Source organism: Galleria mellonella, unplaced genomic scaffold (genome assembly GCF_026898425.1).
Source record: "Galleria mellonella isolate WM207_F2 unplaced genomic scaffold, CSIRO_AGI_GalMel_v1 utg121, whole genome shotgun sequence".
In the NCBI taxonomy this organism is placed as follows: Eukaryota; Metazoa; Arthropoda; class Insecta; order Lepidoptera; family Pyralidae; genus Galleria; species Galleria mellonella.
Genome location: NW_026441983.1, coordinates 1,140,672 through 1,154,496, shown reverse-complemented (window position 1 = coordinate 1,154,496; position 13,825 = coordinate 1,140,672). Strand labels below are relative to the sequence as shown.

The 13,825-nt window shown below is 36.9% G+C and overlaps 1 protein-coding gene across 4 annotated transcripts in view; it reads left to right on the top strand.

Annotated features, from left to right (window-relative positions):
- The window catches only part of LOC113518631 (double-stranded RNA-specific editase Adar), a 56,498-nt gene extending 50,785 nt beyond the window's left edge, over positions 1-5,713 (top strand). For all 4 annotated transcript variants that reach the window (XM_052899214.1, XM_052899221.1, XM_052899225.1 and 1 more), the window contains 4 exons: positions 1,926-2,076; positions 3,236-3,358; positions 4,333-4,416; positions 5,578-5,713. In XM_052899214.1, coding sequence (XP_052755174.1) covers positions 1,926-2,076; positions 3,236-3,358; positions 4,333-4,416; positions 5,578-5,706 — 487 coding nt within the window. In that variant the 3' untranslated portion in view covers positions 5,707-5,713. The remainder of the gene's footprint in view (positions 1-1,925; positions 2,077-3,235; positions 3,359-4,332; positions 4,417-5,577) is intronic.
- The last annotated feature ends 8,112 nt before the right edge of the window (positions 5,714-13,825 follow it).

Here is a 13,825-nt window from a genome sequence, read left to right as displayed (position 1 = left end):
GGCGGGGTTACCATACCATTTTCACCCATCAAAAAAAAACCGTTACGATAAACAGAGAGAGAATAGATGGCGCTGCATTGATTAAAAAAAAAAACTTTTAAATTAAATATTTTAAGAGATAACAACTAAACTTACAAATGTATAGAATAATATACCTATAAAAAATATACAAGCGTAAATCACATACAATACATATATAAATAACGTCTTTTATTATTATTATTACTTCAGCCGTTAACCGTCCACTGCTGGACATAAGCCTTCCTCGTAAGGGAAGTTTTGACAGTAGTTGCCACGCTTGGCAGGCGGGTTGGCAACCGCAGTTAGTCTTTAGAGATGTTTTAAGAGGGACGCTGCTGCCCGTCCCTCGCCGTCCCTTAGTCGCCTCTTACGACACCCACGGGAAAGGAAGCGGTGGCCTATTCTATGCCGGGACCAAACGCCGAATAAATAACTATACATAGTACATATTAAGTTAATTAAAAAAACTAAATATATAATAGTACAGATTTTTCATTGTTGCGATAAATTGAAGTAACGTTCACGAAGGGATTTTTTGAAGAAAAGTTTGGTTGGGGACATGTAGACATATCTTTTAGATTGACGTCGGTCTGGAAGCATCTTTATAACATTTCTCAGCCTGTACGCTAAACGATCCAACCGGTTCAATCCGGATATAACTGGCTAGATAATTTCTAATCCTTACTACCCTGTCACTAACGCGAGTATGATATGATTGGAAATATCCGATAGTAGGCGGGAGAAGGATTGTTAGCAATGGAGTTTGACAGCCCCATTGCTAGCAATATGCCCTATTAGGTTGACCTCCGCGTGGTTCCCCCTGGAAACCATCGTGAACAATTCTCGTTGAATTCGTCACGATGGACTAACTGGCCTGCTTCATCCTCACCTATCATCCTTCACTGGTGCTCCGCCGGTGTATACCGATAGCACGGGTGAGGTTTATACAACTTAGAATGGCAAATCAGCTGACGGTCCACCTGATGGAAAGTGGTAACCGTCGCCTATAGACATGAGCAGTACCGTGGACATGACAGAGTATACTGTTTCGCCCATGATACCCCCCATGCGTTGCCATTCCTGAGGACTCAAATGTTATTCCTCTGTACCCAGTAAATTCACGCCATATCCCACCGTTCAAACCGAAACACAGCCATGCAAGCACAACTGCTTCACGGTAGAAACACGAATGCGACAGAGGTACCCAAGCAATCGACTTTTGTACAAAGTCTCCCTCGGTTTACCAATTACCATTCCATTATCGCTCATAAAAAAAAAATATCCGATAGCAAATTGTTCCGGCATTACTCAATGACTATAGCAATAAATTAAAGGAGTTTTTTTTAGCTAAAAACTGGTGTATGTTTCATGTCTATACGCCATCAAGAACTGGTTTATTTTTATAGCACTGAGGTGGCGAACAAGCATACGGCCCATCTGATAGTAAGCGGTTACCGTATCCTATGAACGCCTACAATACCAAGGGTATTACGCGCGCATTGTCGACCCTAAAGTAACCTCTTTACCCCCCTTTTGAAGAACCCCATGCTCTAGTCTCTTGGGAAATCCTCGCCAAGGAGTTCATTCCATAACCTGAGTGTTCATAGGAGAAAACATCTCTGGATTTCACAGGTACAAAGTATCGCGCAAAAATTTGACAACACAGGGGGCAAACGAGCATGCGGCTCGCCTGATGGTAAGTGACTACCGCCGCCCATGATCACTCACAACACCAGCGGCATTGCAGGTGTGCTGCCAGCCTTTTAAAAAGGAATATGCTCTTTTCTTGAAGGTTATGTTGTCGTATCGGTTCGGAAGTACTGCTGCTGGAAGTTGATTCCAAAGAGTGGTTGTGCGTGGAAGAAAGTGCCTATATCGTAAAATTTCGATATTGTTCTTTGCAGAGCGCTCTGCGGCCGTATAGAGTCTTACATCACGTCACTTCCACCTCCGTTCAAGCTGCAGAGGCCGCTACTGGCGCGCGCCGCCAGCACCGAAGCCAGGACCCCGGCCAGGGCGCCTTCCTTCAGCGTTTGCTGGTGCGTCACCACACCCGTGAGTTGCTGACACTTTTTATTGCATAATCACTCTCACCCAGGGGTAAAGGGATTGTTAGTATTGGGTATCCATGCAGTTCCTCCTGGAAACCGTCTTGATTAGTTCTTTTTGAATTCGTCGCTATGGGCCAACTAACCTGTTTTCTATCACCTCACCTATCATGTTTCCCTGGTACTCTGCTAGCGTATACCGATAGCGCTGGTGGGGTTACCATTCCATTATCATCCATTAAAAGAAATCTTCCTGACCGTCTAGCTAGACTAACCTGTGTGGAATGAAATTAAAAAAAAACACAAAAAATTATCTTTACGGATCTTTTTTTGCAACTTAGAATGGCTAACAAGCTGACGGCCCACCTTATGGAACGTGGTAACTGTCGCCTATAGACATGAGCAGTACCGTGGACATAACAGAGTATACTGTTTCGCCCATGATATCCCCCAGGCGTTGCCATTCCTGAGGACTCGGGTGTTATTCCTCTGTACCCTGTAAATTCACTACCATATCGCACCGTTCAAACCGAAACACAGCCATGCAAACACAACTGCTTCACGGTAGAAACACGAATATGACAGAGGTGCCCGAGCAAACGATTTTTGTATAAAATCTCCCCCTGGTGATTATAATAAGAATTAAAATCTATTTATAATGGAAAATAAACAAACAAACGTGAGTATACTAGTCCCTACAAGCAGCATCCGTTCACGAGTATGACGGATGAGCCAGCCATCATTACACCCTGTGTTTATGATTATTTGAAATATTAATTTATTTATTTATAATGTCAATATAAAAAAAAAAAAGTTAAAAAGCAAAGAATTCATTCAAATTGTAAAAAAAATTTTCAAGTAACCATTTTGTTAATTAAAATTTGAATTTTTGAATTTAGTATCAGACACTTCGTAAAGTTAATTCCTGGTGAATACGTCACAATCACGTCGACTCACTTGCTTTCCTCCTCACCTATCATGTTTCCCTGGTACTTCGCCAGCGTATACCGATAACGCAGGCGGGTTTCTCCTTACATGTCATGCTTCCCTAGTACTCCGCCATCATATACCGATAGCGCAGGTGGGGTTACCATTCCATTTTTTCTCATGGCGTGAGGTCTATGCCCAATAGTGGGATTATTATGTGGATGTCATGATATCCCCAGTTCCCGGAGGTGGTGAACGCGACCACGGGCAAGCTGGAGAGCGGGCAGCCGTCCCTGCTATGCAAGCAAAGCATGTTCGCGCGGTGGCTCTACGTCGCTACTAAGCTACCTTTGCTGCCTCAGGTTATAACCTATTATTGTTTTTGTTAGGCATTCTTTTTTTTTTAACTACCTCCAAAAATTTGAAATTCTCAATTTGTCCGAAATATCTTAGATTATACAGATACAGTGTCTCCATACAAATGCTTTGAGAAAAACGGCTCGACTTTTTCATACAATTTCACGTGACAAATAGTTACGAGCGATTCCTTTATAACTTGTATATTTGTTTTGTTTTATAATTTCTGCGTCTTTTTAATGCGTAAACACTCATTTTATTTATTAAACAATTAAATATAGATACGTCAAGGTGCATTGTGTGCGTAAGTATATAGAACACTGGTAAGGGAACGAGTCAGCCAATTTGACAATTAGCTGACGAAAAGTTGACCCGTTTTTGAGGCTCGACGCTCTCTATGTAATCTAAGGTTACACTGTTGCCAAGCGACTTCAAAAAGAGGTTGTCGATTCGATTGTATTATTTCTATGTCTGTCACCTCATAACTCCGTCAGTTGGGAACCGATTTGGAAAATTCTTTTTTTATCTGAAAGGATATATTAACAGGTTGATCACGTAGAAATTTTATCAAAATCGGTTGAGTAGTTTATTTAAAATCAAAATTTGTTTAATTTGTTCAGTTTTGCTATAGTTAAAGTTGTTTTTTTTTTAATACAATTTTAACGTTATTTACTATCAATTATATTTGTCATTACATTAACCTTTGTCGTCTATTCTTAAGCCGGGACCACATGGTAACATATGTCGTTGCCATGTGGTCCCGGCATAGAATAGGCCACCCCTTCCTTTCCCGTGGGTGTCGTTAGAAGCGACTAAGATAGGGCGAGAGATGGACAGCAGCGTCCCTCTCAAAACATCTCCAAAGCCTAACTGCGGTTGCCAACCCGCCTGCCAAGTGTGGCAACTATAGGCAGAACTTCAGTTATGGGAAGCCCTATGTTCCTATGACGATGTAACCTGTATTTGTGTATTGAAACAGGAGGACGGCGTATCAGAACCGTTGCCTGAACAGTTGGACAGCTTGCTGTACAATGAGGCTAAACAGATGTGTCCTTCATATCAGGCTAGTATAATATAAGCTCTTAAATGGTCAATACTATATATATATATATATATATATATATATATATATATATATATATATATATGTGTGTGTATGTATGTGTATGTATGTATATATATGTGTGTATGTATGTGTATGTATGTACATATATGTGTGTATGTATGTGTGTGTATGTACTCTCACTACTTCCTATGCCACTGCGTTAGGTTGACTGGAAGAGATCTCTTTTAGAGATAAGTTCGCGTTTGCTAACATTGTTATTAACTTATTGTTGTTACTGTATGTTTTAGTGCAATAAAGAATATATATATAATACTATGTTATAACAAATATGTTTTAGACATAAGACATTTGGGATTACCTATCAACCACTCCCACTCCTACCCCTTTACAGTGCAACTTGCCAGATTTGGGAACTCCCTCCCAAATGACACCAGAATGGCACACGCCGTTCTTGCCTTCAAAGTTCAAATAAGATTTTACAATACAATTGACAATTGCTACTCCATGTTTTCCAGATTCATGTTTTACCAGAGGGAGACTTTGTACAAAAGTCGTTTGCTTAGGCACCTCTGTCCCATTCGTGTTTCTACCGTGAAGCAGTTGTGTTTGCATGGCTGTGTTTCGGTTTGAACGGTGGGATATGGCAGTGAAATTACAGAGTACAGAGAAATAACACCTGAGTCCGCAGAAATGGCAACGCATGCGGGGTATCATGGGCGAAACAGTATACTCTGTTATGTCCACGGTACTGCTTATGTCTATATGCGACGGTTACCACTTTCCATCAGGTGGGCCGTCAGCTTGTTTGCCATTTTAAGTTGCAGTTTTTTTTTTTTTTTTAATTTTATTTATCTATACACTGTTATTAAGTATATAGTTACTAATATATTATTTTTGCACCATATATGTTATTCAAACCTTATAAATACTTTCTCCTTTCTAGTTCTCAAAGTTGACTGTAAGAAATCCCTTCAAGGCTTTAAATTCACCTGTGTACATTTTCGTTATAATCCAATTTCTATATTTAAAGTATATATACAAAAGCACATATATACATAGTTTTAATGTCATATTTATTACTAAAATAACTCCATATAATATCAGTTTAGGTAGAATACCCATAAAGGCTAAGCCTCTATTAACATTATGTGTCCACAGGCCGCAAAAGAACGTCTAATCCAAGCATTCGAGAAAGCGAAACTAGGCCGTTGGGTGAAGAAACCACTGGAGCAAGATCAGTTCGTATGCGAGATACTAAACGCAGAACCAACTGCACTGTTCGCCTAGGCGGGCCATGCTCTAAGTGATTATACCACGGTGCAGGATGAGGTTAGTGGTTTGGGCGATCGGGATGGCGGTGAATGTGAAAGGAGTGGTGAAAACGATGATGAACATGATCCAAACGGTAATAAGAATGATTTGGAAGGTGATGAGGTATGTTTAAATGTTATTGATAATTTAGCAATTGTAAATAATGATGAATTCAATGTGCATGATTTTAGCATAAGTAACAATTCGAAATCTTGTTATGATAATGAGCAGAGTGGTAAAACTACTGTGGTACATAGTGATGCAAATATTGCACAGAGCAATGATCTGCATAAAATTAATTTAAGTAGTAATATATTATTAAATAATAACGAAATAATTGAAAAAGAAAATTTAAATACAACCAAAGAAATAAGCGATAATATTGAAGGAAACAATAATGATGTTATTGCACTATCTAAATCAATATGTTCTTATAGAAATAAAAAATCTACTAAAGCGGATGCAAAACCGCAGAGCGCTCAAGTTAAAAATAAAAGTTCAAGTGTAGAAAACTGTAATTTTGATACTAACGTGTCAAAATTACAGCAAGGTCTCGACAGAGCTAGAGAGAACACAATATCCGATACAGGTACATATCATAATGATAATGAAATTGAAAATAATAATCACAATGTCGAGAATCGCTCTAAATATGCAAAATCGAGTAATGAAATAGCAAATCCTTCAAATAAAAATGAAACTAGCGATGCCATTAAAGCGCCTAGTTTACTAGATATATCCTACACGGAACAAGATAGAAAGAACCATGTAGTTGCAATTAATAAATGTATTTGTGATGTAAATGTTGAAAATGAAGAAAATAATACGAACAATGCTAAAATTAATAAAATCGATGCCCAATCTAGCATTGTTTCCAATATTAAAGAATTTGATGTTGTAAATACAACAAAACAGGTTCAAAATAGTAATGCAAATAATAGTGTTTTATTAGAAAAACTAAGGAAATGGCACAAAGTTGGAAACACTTTTGATAAGGAAGAAACTCGTGGAGAATTTCCCATAGATGATGTATCTTTTAATAATAATGCACAATTAAAATGGCAAAATAAATGTATTAAAAACTTGAGTAAATTTAATATAGATAATTTTAAACATGTAGTTAATGCACAAATGAAATATGTACAGTCATCGAATGATAATGATAATGGTAAAATTACAAATTCGAAACTGCCAGTTAGCTGTGAAACCAAAATATGTGATACTAAATCCAAAACAAATGAAATTACAGTTTCATCGAAGGAAATTAACACATCGAAATGTTTATCTGATGATTCTAATAAAGATTCTGAAATACAATCAGATAGTGATAAAGTTGGTATAAATGAAAATTTACAAGACAATTCTGATGCAATAGTAATACCAAATGTAAATAATCATGAATTAAACAATAATACAAAGGACGTACAAAAGGGTAGAAGTGTTTTATTGGTGAGGAAACTTGAAATTCTCAAAAACAGATACAAACCGGTCACGTAAAGAGGACTTTACTAGCAGTCTCTGTTACAGCTGCCATAAAGACTTCCACTGTGCTAAGCCAATAGTTTTATGGCTTTTTTTCTTCCATAAAAGCAACGGTTTTAAATGTTTCTGAAATCCTGTTAGACATAATGAGAATTAGAGTTTTTAAACTTGATTTTATTTCATTACAGACAATGTCAGTAAAGGAATTGTCAAGGTATTAGCATGTTTTTCAATTCGCCAATTGTCTTCCTCGCGATGTTTCTGATGTAACGTTCTTTATACGATATCGCCCAATGTCCAACGGATATTTTACAAGTTAATTATTATTTTTTTTTTTTGTAGAATTTAGAACTAGTTTCATCAACAACGTTTAGTTATATTTTGACAGTTTCTGTCACTAGTTCAATTGTAAATATTTTAATTTGGAACAGAATCGTAACTATGTATTTGTTAATGTCGCAATATCGTGCAAGTGTCATGCTGCTAGATCTATTTAAAAGGTGTGAATTTGTATTAAAGTTTTAAAATAAGTTTTAGTAATAAATTCGCATGATTTGACAAGGAAAACAGTGTGAATGTATTATGTCGTGTCCGCGCTGCCTGGCGGGCTCAAGTAACGGGCTTTGTATAATCCGCCGGTGTAAATGTAATAGTACGCTAATAATACATCGTTGCCATAATGGACCTATTTAACTTGGCGGGTTGTACCACGCAAATTATTATACGATTCGTGTGAATGAGGCTTTTTAATTACCTGATTTTTTTTTTTTGTCTTTATTTTTTTTAACAAAATGATGGCGCAGTCTGACGATTCGTAGTATTTGGTTAATTATTTAATTTCAATTCTTTTATTACTTTTTAACTCTATGTAAATTTGTTTTTACGCTTTAAAACCGATGAATGAAGAACGAACGGAATGAATGAATGTGAGCGAATGAGTTTGAATGTAGAGCGAGAAGGATGTTAAAGTATGTGTCCGTCATTTAGACGTGATCGCCTGAACTTTTGTTGTACACTGCTCCTTGTTATGTACGCATAGGGCGTGACCAACCTTGGTATCGAATTATGTACCCACCATTTTTTTTTTATTTTTTATTTAAATCTGCCACAGAGATGTTCAATAGAGTGGTCATATTGTGATATTAATTCGAGTAAGATTAAGTTAATAGTTTATTTTTGGTGGTCTCTGGGAAGCTTTAGATGTCATGTGTGTGTCTCAGTTGGGAAAGTAGGCAAGGAATATAAATCTTTTTATTTAGGACCTGATGATCATATATATATATATATATATATATATATATATATATATAAGTTTAAACAAAATTTCATTAGATAACATTTACAAATGGTGGGTACATAATATATGTTCTAATTGAAATAGCAATAGCAATTTAATAACTGTAATTATTTAATGATCAGTGAAAAAAAAAAAACAAAAATTGATAAATAATAAATGAATGAAAACATTTCTCTAGCAACTAGCAGTATCTCAAAACATAATTGTTCCATAATGTTTTATTTATTTTTTTTCTAAAAATAAATAAATAAATAAATAATAGTCATTCAAGTATTTGTTGTAACTGTAGGCTGTGTAAAAGTTAAATGTAACTGTCGTATTACTCGAATGAATAAATACTAATGTCACCATCGATCAATAATACAAACTAGATGCCTTGTCAAAATGCCAAACGTAATTGTGCAAATAACGTCTCGTTCACAGTGAGGTCGTATTTCGAATAGTTTAAAACTGAGCGTTATCTCTACAGTAGGTGTACAACATAACCTTCAAGAAAAGAGCATATTCCTTTTTAAAAGGCCGACAGCACACCTGCAATGCCGTTGGTGTTGCGGGTGATCATGGGCGGCGGTAGTCACTTACCGTCAGGTGAGCCGCATGCTCGTTTGCCCCCTGTGTTGTAAAAAAAAAGGTGTATATTTGTGTTGCCCTCCTGGTATGGTAGTTAGATGTAAGAAATATTAAACAATAATATGTCACAGGGCGACTCGCACGATCATCCGATAGAACGTCACTCAGGGTAATGGCTTCCGCGGTGGTTTGCAGTCTGAAATATTCATGATTGTTAGGATTTAGACAGCCTAAAAAGTGAGGTTGAGTCTGAGACACCGTTTCTTTAAACCTCTAATATGTTAATTTGATAGTTTATATTAAGCATAAATTATGTTTACCGCGTGGTCCCGGCATAGAATAGGCCACCCCGTTCCTTTCCCGTGGGTGTCGTAAAAGATGACTAAGAAAACTTAATGGTTGGTTAAAAATTTTTTAAGAGCCTAATATCGGTTGCCAACCATCTGCCAAACATGACAACTATTGGGGAAACTTATGTAACTTCCCCTTGAAGAGGTTTTGTCCGTACTTCCCACGCGTGGCAGGCGGGTTGACTACAGCAATTAGGCTTTGTTGATGTTCTTAGAGGGAAACTGTTGCTTATGCCTCAAATATTAAGTTCCCTTAGTCGCTTTTTAAAAGACCCAGGACGAAGAAAGGTGTAGCTTATTCTCTGCCGGGATGAAATTTAGAGATAGGTTAAAAGAAATAGCGCTTCAGAAACATGCCCAATGTTGACATAAGAGGGCGCCACCATCACACCGGTAGTAGTAGCGATGGTTGGCCCTTGTGGAAATTTAAATACAGTCATTACGAAAAAATTAGTATTCTACAATTTGGTATTTGACTGCGAAAAATTAAAATAAATCTTTGAATATTGTTAGAAACGTGAAACCAATCGTGTATTAATTTATAACAAATTCTCTAAGAGTACAAATGTTTTATTTTTTTTATAAATTTTTTTATATATTTATTATTTGCATTTAAAATTTACATTTATGATTAAAGTTTTAAGATTTTTTTTTTTGATCATGTGAGGCGTTATTTAGAGACAGTATATTTGAATTTATTTCAATACATCTAGTTGGTATCTTTGATCGATGCATCGAAGAAAGTATTTTATGTAATGAAATGAAATAAATAAATATTATTTTACTAATATGTTTGTCTTAGTCAGTACGAATCATGAAATATATAAATTGAGCGAAAATGTAATAGACGTTTCTTGGGTACCTTTGTCCCACTCGTTTTTTTCCTGTGAAGCATTAAAAAACACAGCCAGTAAAGCAAAGTGGCTGTTTTTTTGAGTGAAAATGGTAACCCCAGCTGTGCTATAGGTATACGCTGGCCGGGTACCAGGAAAACATGATAAATGAGGGAACTATGTCATATGTAAATTCAAGAATCAACGATCATGGTTTCCTCTAGCACCATGTGTATGTCAATTCGACAGGCTGTTTTAGCACCAGGATCGGTAAATTTGATTACTAACCCCCTCCCCCTGCGTCGCTGTCTTAATTTGAAGGGGGAAATGTCACAGTTAAAGTATAGGGCACATTGGTCAAGGGTCAACCTCCACGCAGCTCGCCATGGAAACCAGTGGTTAATTCTTGAATACGTCACAACGGGCTAACTGACCTGGGAGCCAAATGAACAAATTTGATGTTAAAAGTTACATAATGCCGTTTGGAAATATCAAAAATGTTAAAATATTGTTCCTTTGGACTTTTATGGTAGGATGTATGACGAACGTAATGTTAAACTCCATGTATTGGTCCGATTTTGGTATAAACGAAAACACGAAATCAAGTCCGAAATTTTGGAATTTTACTTCATGGTAGACCCGCTGTTTTCATCCTCGCCTATCATGTTTTCCTAGTATCCCTCCAGCGTATTCCGTGAGCGCAGGGTTCGAAGATTACCAGGTGTCAGGTGTTACGTCCCATTATCCATCCACTTAAATCTTTTAGAAGGTAAATTATTAATTTGTATTGAAAAAAAAATTGTTTTTTTTTTAATTTTTGATAGAGAATTTAAAGGGACGAGATGAGAATTTAATGTATATGTATGTTTTTCTATCACCACCTCCAGTATTATTATTTTTAAAATGTGATGTACAATTATTTTAATATAAATTTACACTTATAAACTGTTTTATTTGGTGTACAAAAATCTGCTTGGGTACCACTGTCCCCCTTGTGTTTCTGCCGAACATCTGTTCTCGGATGGCTGTGAGGGTGGGATATGCCATGAGATTACAGGGTACATAGGCATAACACCTTGGTTCTCAGGAATGGCAACGCATGAAGGGTGCCATGGACGTCACAGTGTATTTTGTGGTGTCCACAGTGCTGTTCACGTATAGACGACGGTTGTCACTTTCCATAAGGCGCGCCGTAAGCTTGTGCGCCGTTTTAATAAAAAAATATAATTTATAAATCCGAGCAGAAGGTACCAGGCTAACATGTGTTCTAAGGAGATATTTCTTCCGTCGAATCGACTTTTTAAAGGAGTAGGTTTTTAATTCGATTGTGTATTTATCATATGGAGACTTTATAGAAAATCGTCTGCTTGGGTACCTTTGTCCCCCTATTGTTTCTACTGTAAAGCAGCTGTGCTAGCATGGCTGTGTTTCGGTTTGAAGAGTGAGATATGGCTGTAAAATTACAGGGTATCGAGGCGTAACACTATAAGACTTCAGGAATGGCAACACGTAAACCGTATCATGGGTGTCACAGTGTATTTCGTCGTCTGTCTTGGCTGTCCATGTCTATAGGCGACAGTTGTCCATTTTTTTTTATTACCCTTAAAATGGCAAACGAGCCGACGGCCCGCCTGATGGTAAGTGGTAACCGTGGCGTTTACGACATGAAGTATCATAGAAAAAAAAAATATTGAAATATAATTTTTCATTTTTTAACCAACTTCAAAAAGAATGTTCTCAATTAGTTTATTTTTTAATGGGTGATAATGGTATGGTAACCCCGTCTGCGCTATTGGTATACACTGGCGAGGCACCAGTGAGGGATGACAGATGAAGATGAAAGTAGGTCAGTTAGCCCATCCTGACGAATTCAATTAGAATTAGCCACGATGGTTTCCAGGGGGAACCACGCGGAGGTCGACCTGACAGGGTATATTGCTAGTAATAGGGCTATTTCACCCCATTACTAACAATCCCTTTACCCCCAATTAGGTTGTATATTTTTTTTTATGTTTGTCACCTCATAACTCCGTCAGTTGTAAACGGATTTGGAAAAATCCGTTTTATCTGAAAGGACACGATTTCAACCTATAAGTACAAACTTACAGGTTAGTGCCACAGACATTTTGTTGTGCGTTTTTCAAGGCACTTTCTCCCACGCACAACCACTCTTTGGTATCAACTTCCAGCAGCGGTATTTCCGAACCGATACGACAACATAACCTTCAAGAAAAGAGCATATTCCTTTTTAAAAGGCCGACAGCACACCTGCAATGCCGTTGGTGTTGTGGGTGATCATGGGCGGCGGTAGTCACTTACTTGACAATAGACTTACTTTACTTACTTACTTAGACAATGACCTGGCTGGAGAACTACTCACAGCACAACAATCTACGAGACTGAGACGATGGCTTGTATTGAACCTTGACACTGGAGTTTGAAGAGCTTTACAAAATCATTCTGAGACTGAGAGATCCGTCAGTGGAGTGCTTCTCAAAACGCTAATTTTCACACATGACACTATCTGATTATGGCTGTTATGGAAGAGCCGATTGCAGATAACAAGAGGGGGAAAAAAAGTAGAATTTCGATAATCCGGACATCGATTATCCGGACTTATTTATTAAGGCCCTAATTACCGATTTAGAAATGGTATAATGTATTTATTAAGTAAATAGATATTATGTAATCCATTATCTTTATAGCTCGTAATTTTTTTTTTTTTTATATCGTATTGTCCAAGTGACGTATGTAAAACCATTTACACAATAAAAAAAATATTACAATTTTATTGTCGTTTGATATGTCTTTGAAATTTCGGAAAATCCGGATTTTCGATTATGCGAAAATATCCCTTTTTTTATTTATTTATTTATTTATTTAAATTGTGATACATAGGTAACAATGGGTGGTAAAACAAGATAAGTCCTCTATGATCAACTCCATATATCGGGGGGGAAAGGGATTGTTAATAATGGAGACTAAGAATCCCATTGCTAGCAATATACCCAACCAGGTCGACCTCCTCGCGGTTCTCCCTGGAAACTATCATGGTTAGTTCCTGATGAATTCATCATGATGTGCTAACTGGCCTGTTTTCATTCTCATCTATCACCCTTCACTGGTGCCCCGCCAGCGTATCCCGTTAGCGCAGGCGGGGTTACCATACCATTTTCATCCAATAAAAAAAAAACCCATATATCGAGGTATACAAATTTGCAATTATATAAGTAAAAACAAATTAGATATATAAAAAAAATCAATAATGTCACATTTATAGTAAAAAATTATAATATTATGGAAATTTATTACATTTATCTTCAAGGAAATCGTCAATTGAATAGTATGTATGTTCTGTTTATTAGGTATTCATACAGTCTAGTTTTAAATTTTTTATGTCAGCCATATCTGTGAGGGATTTAGGTAATTTATTATATATTCTAGGTGCCATCCCTAAGACACTTTTAGTAAATAACGTCGTTCCATGTGGTTTTGAAATGATTTTGTGGTTCCTGGTTTTATTTGAAATTGTACTGTGTATTGTGCCGAAAAAAAAAACCACA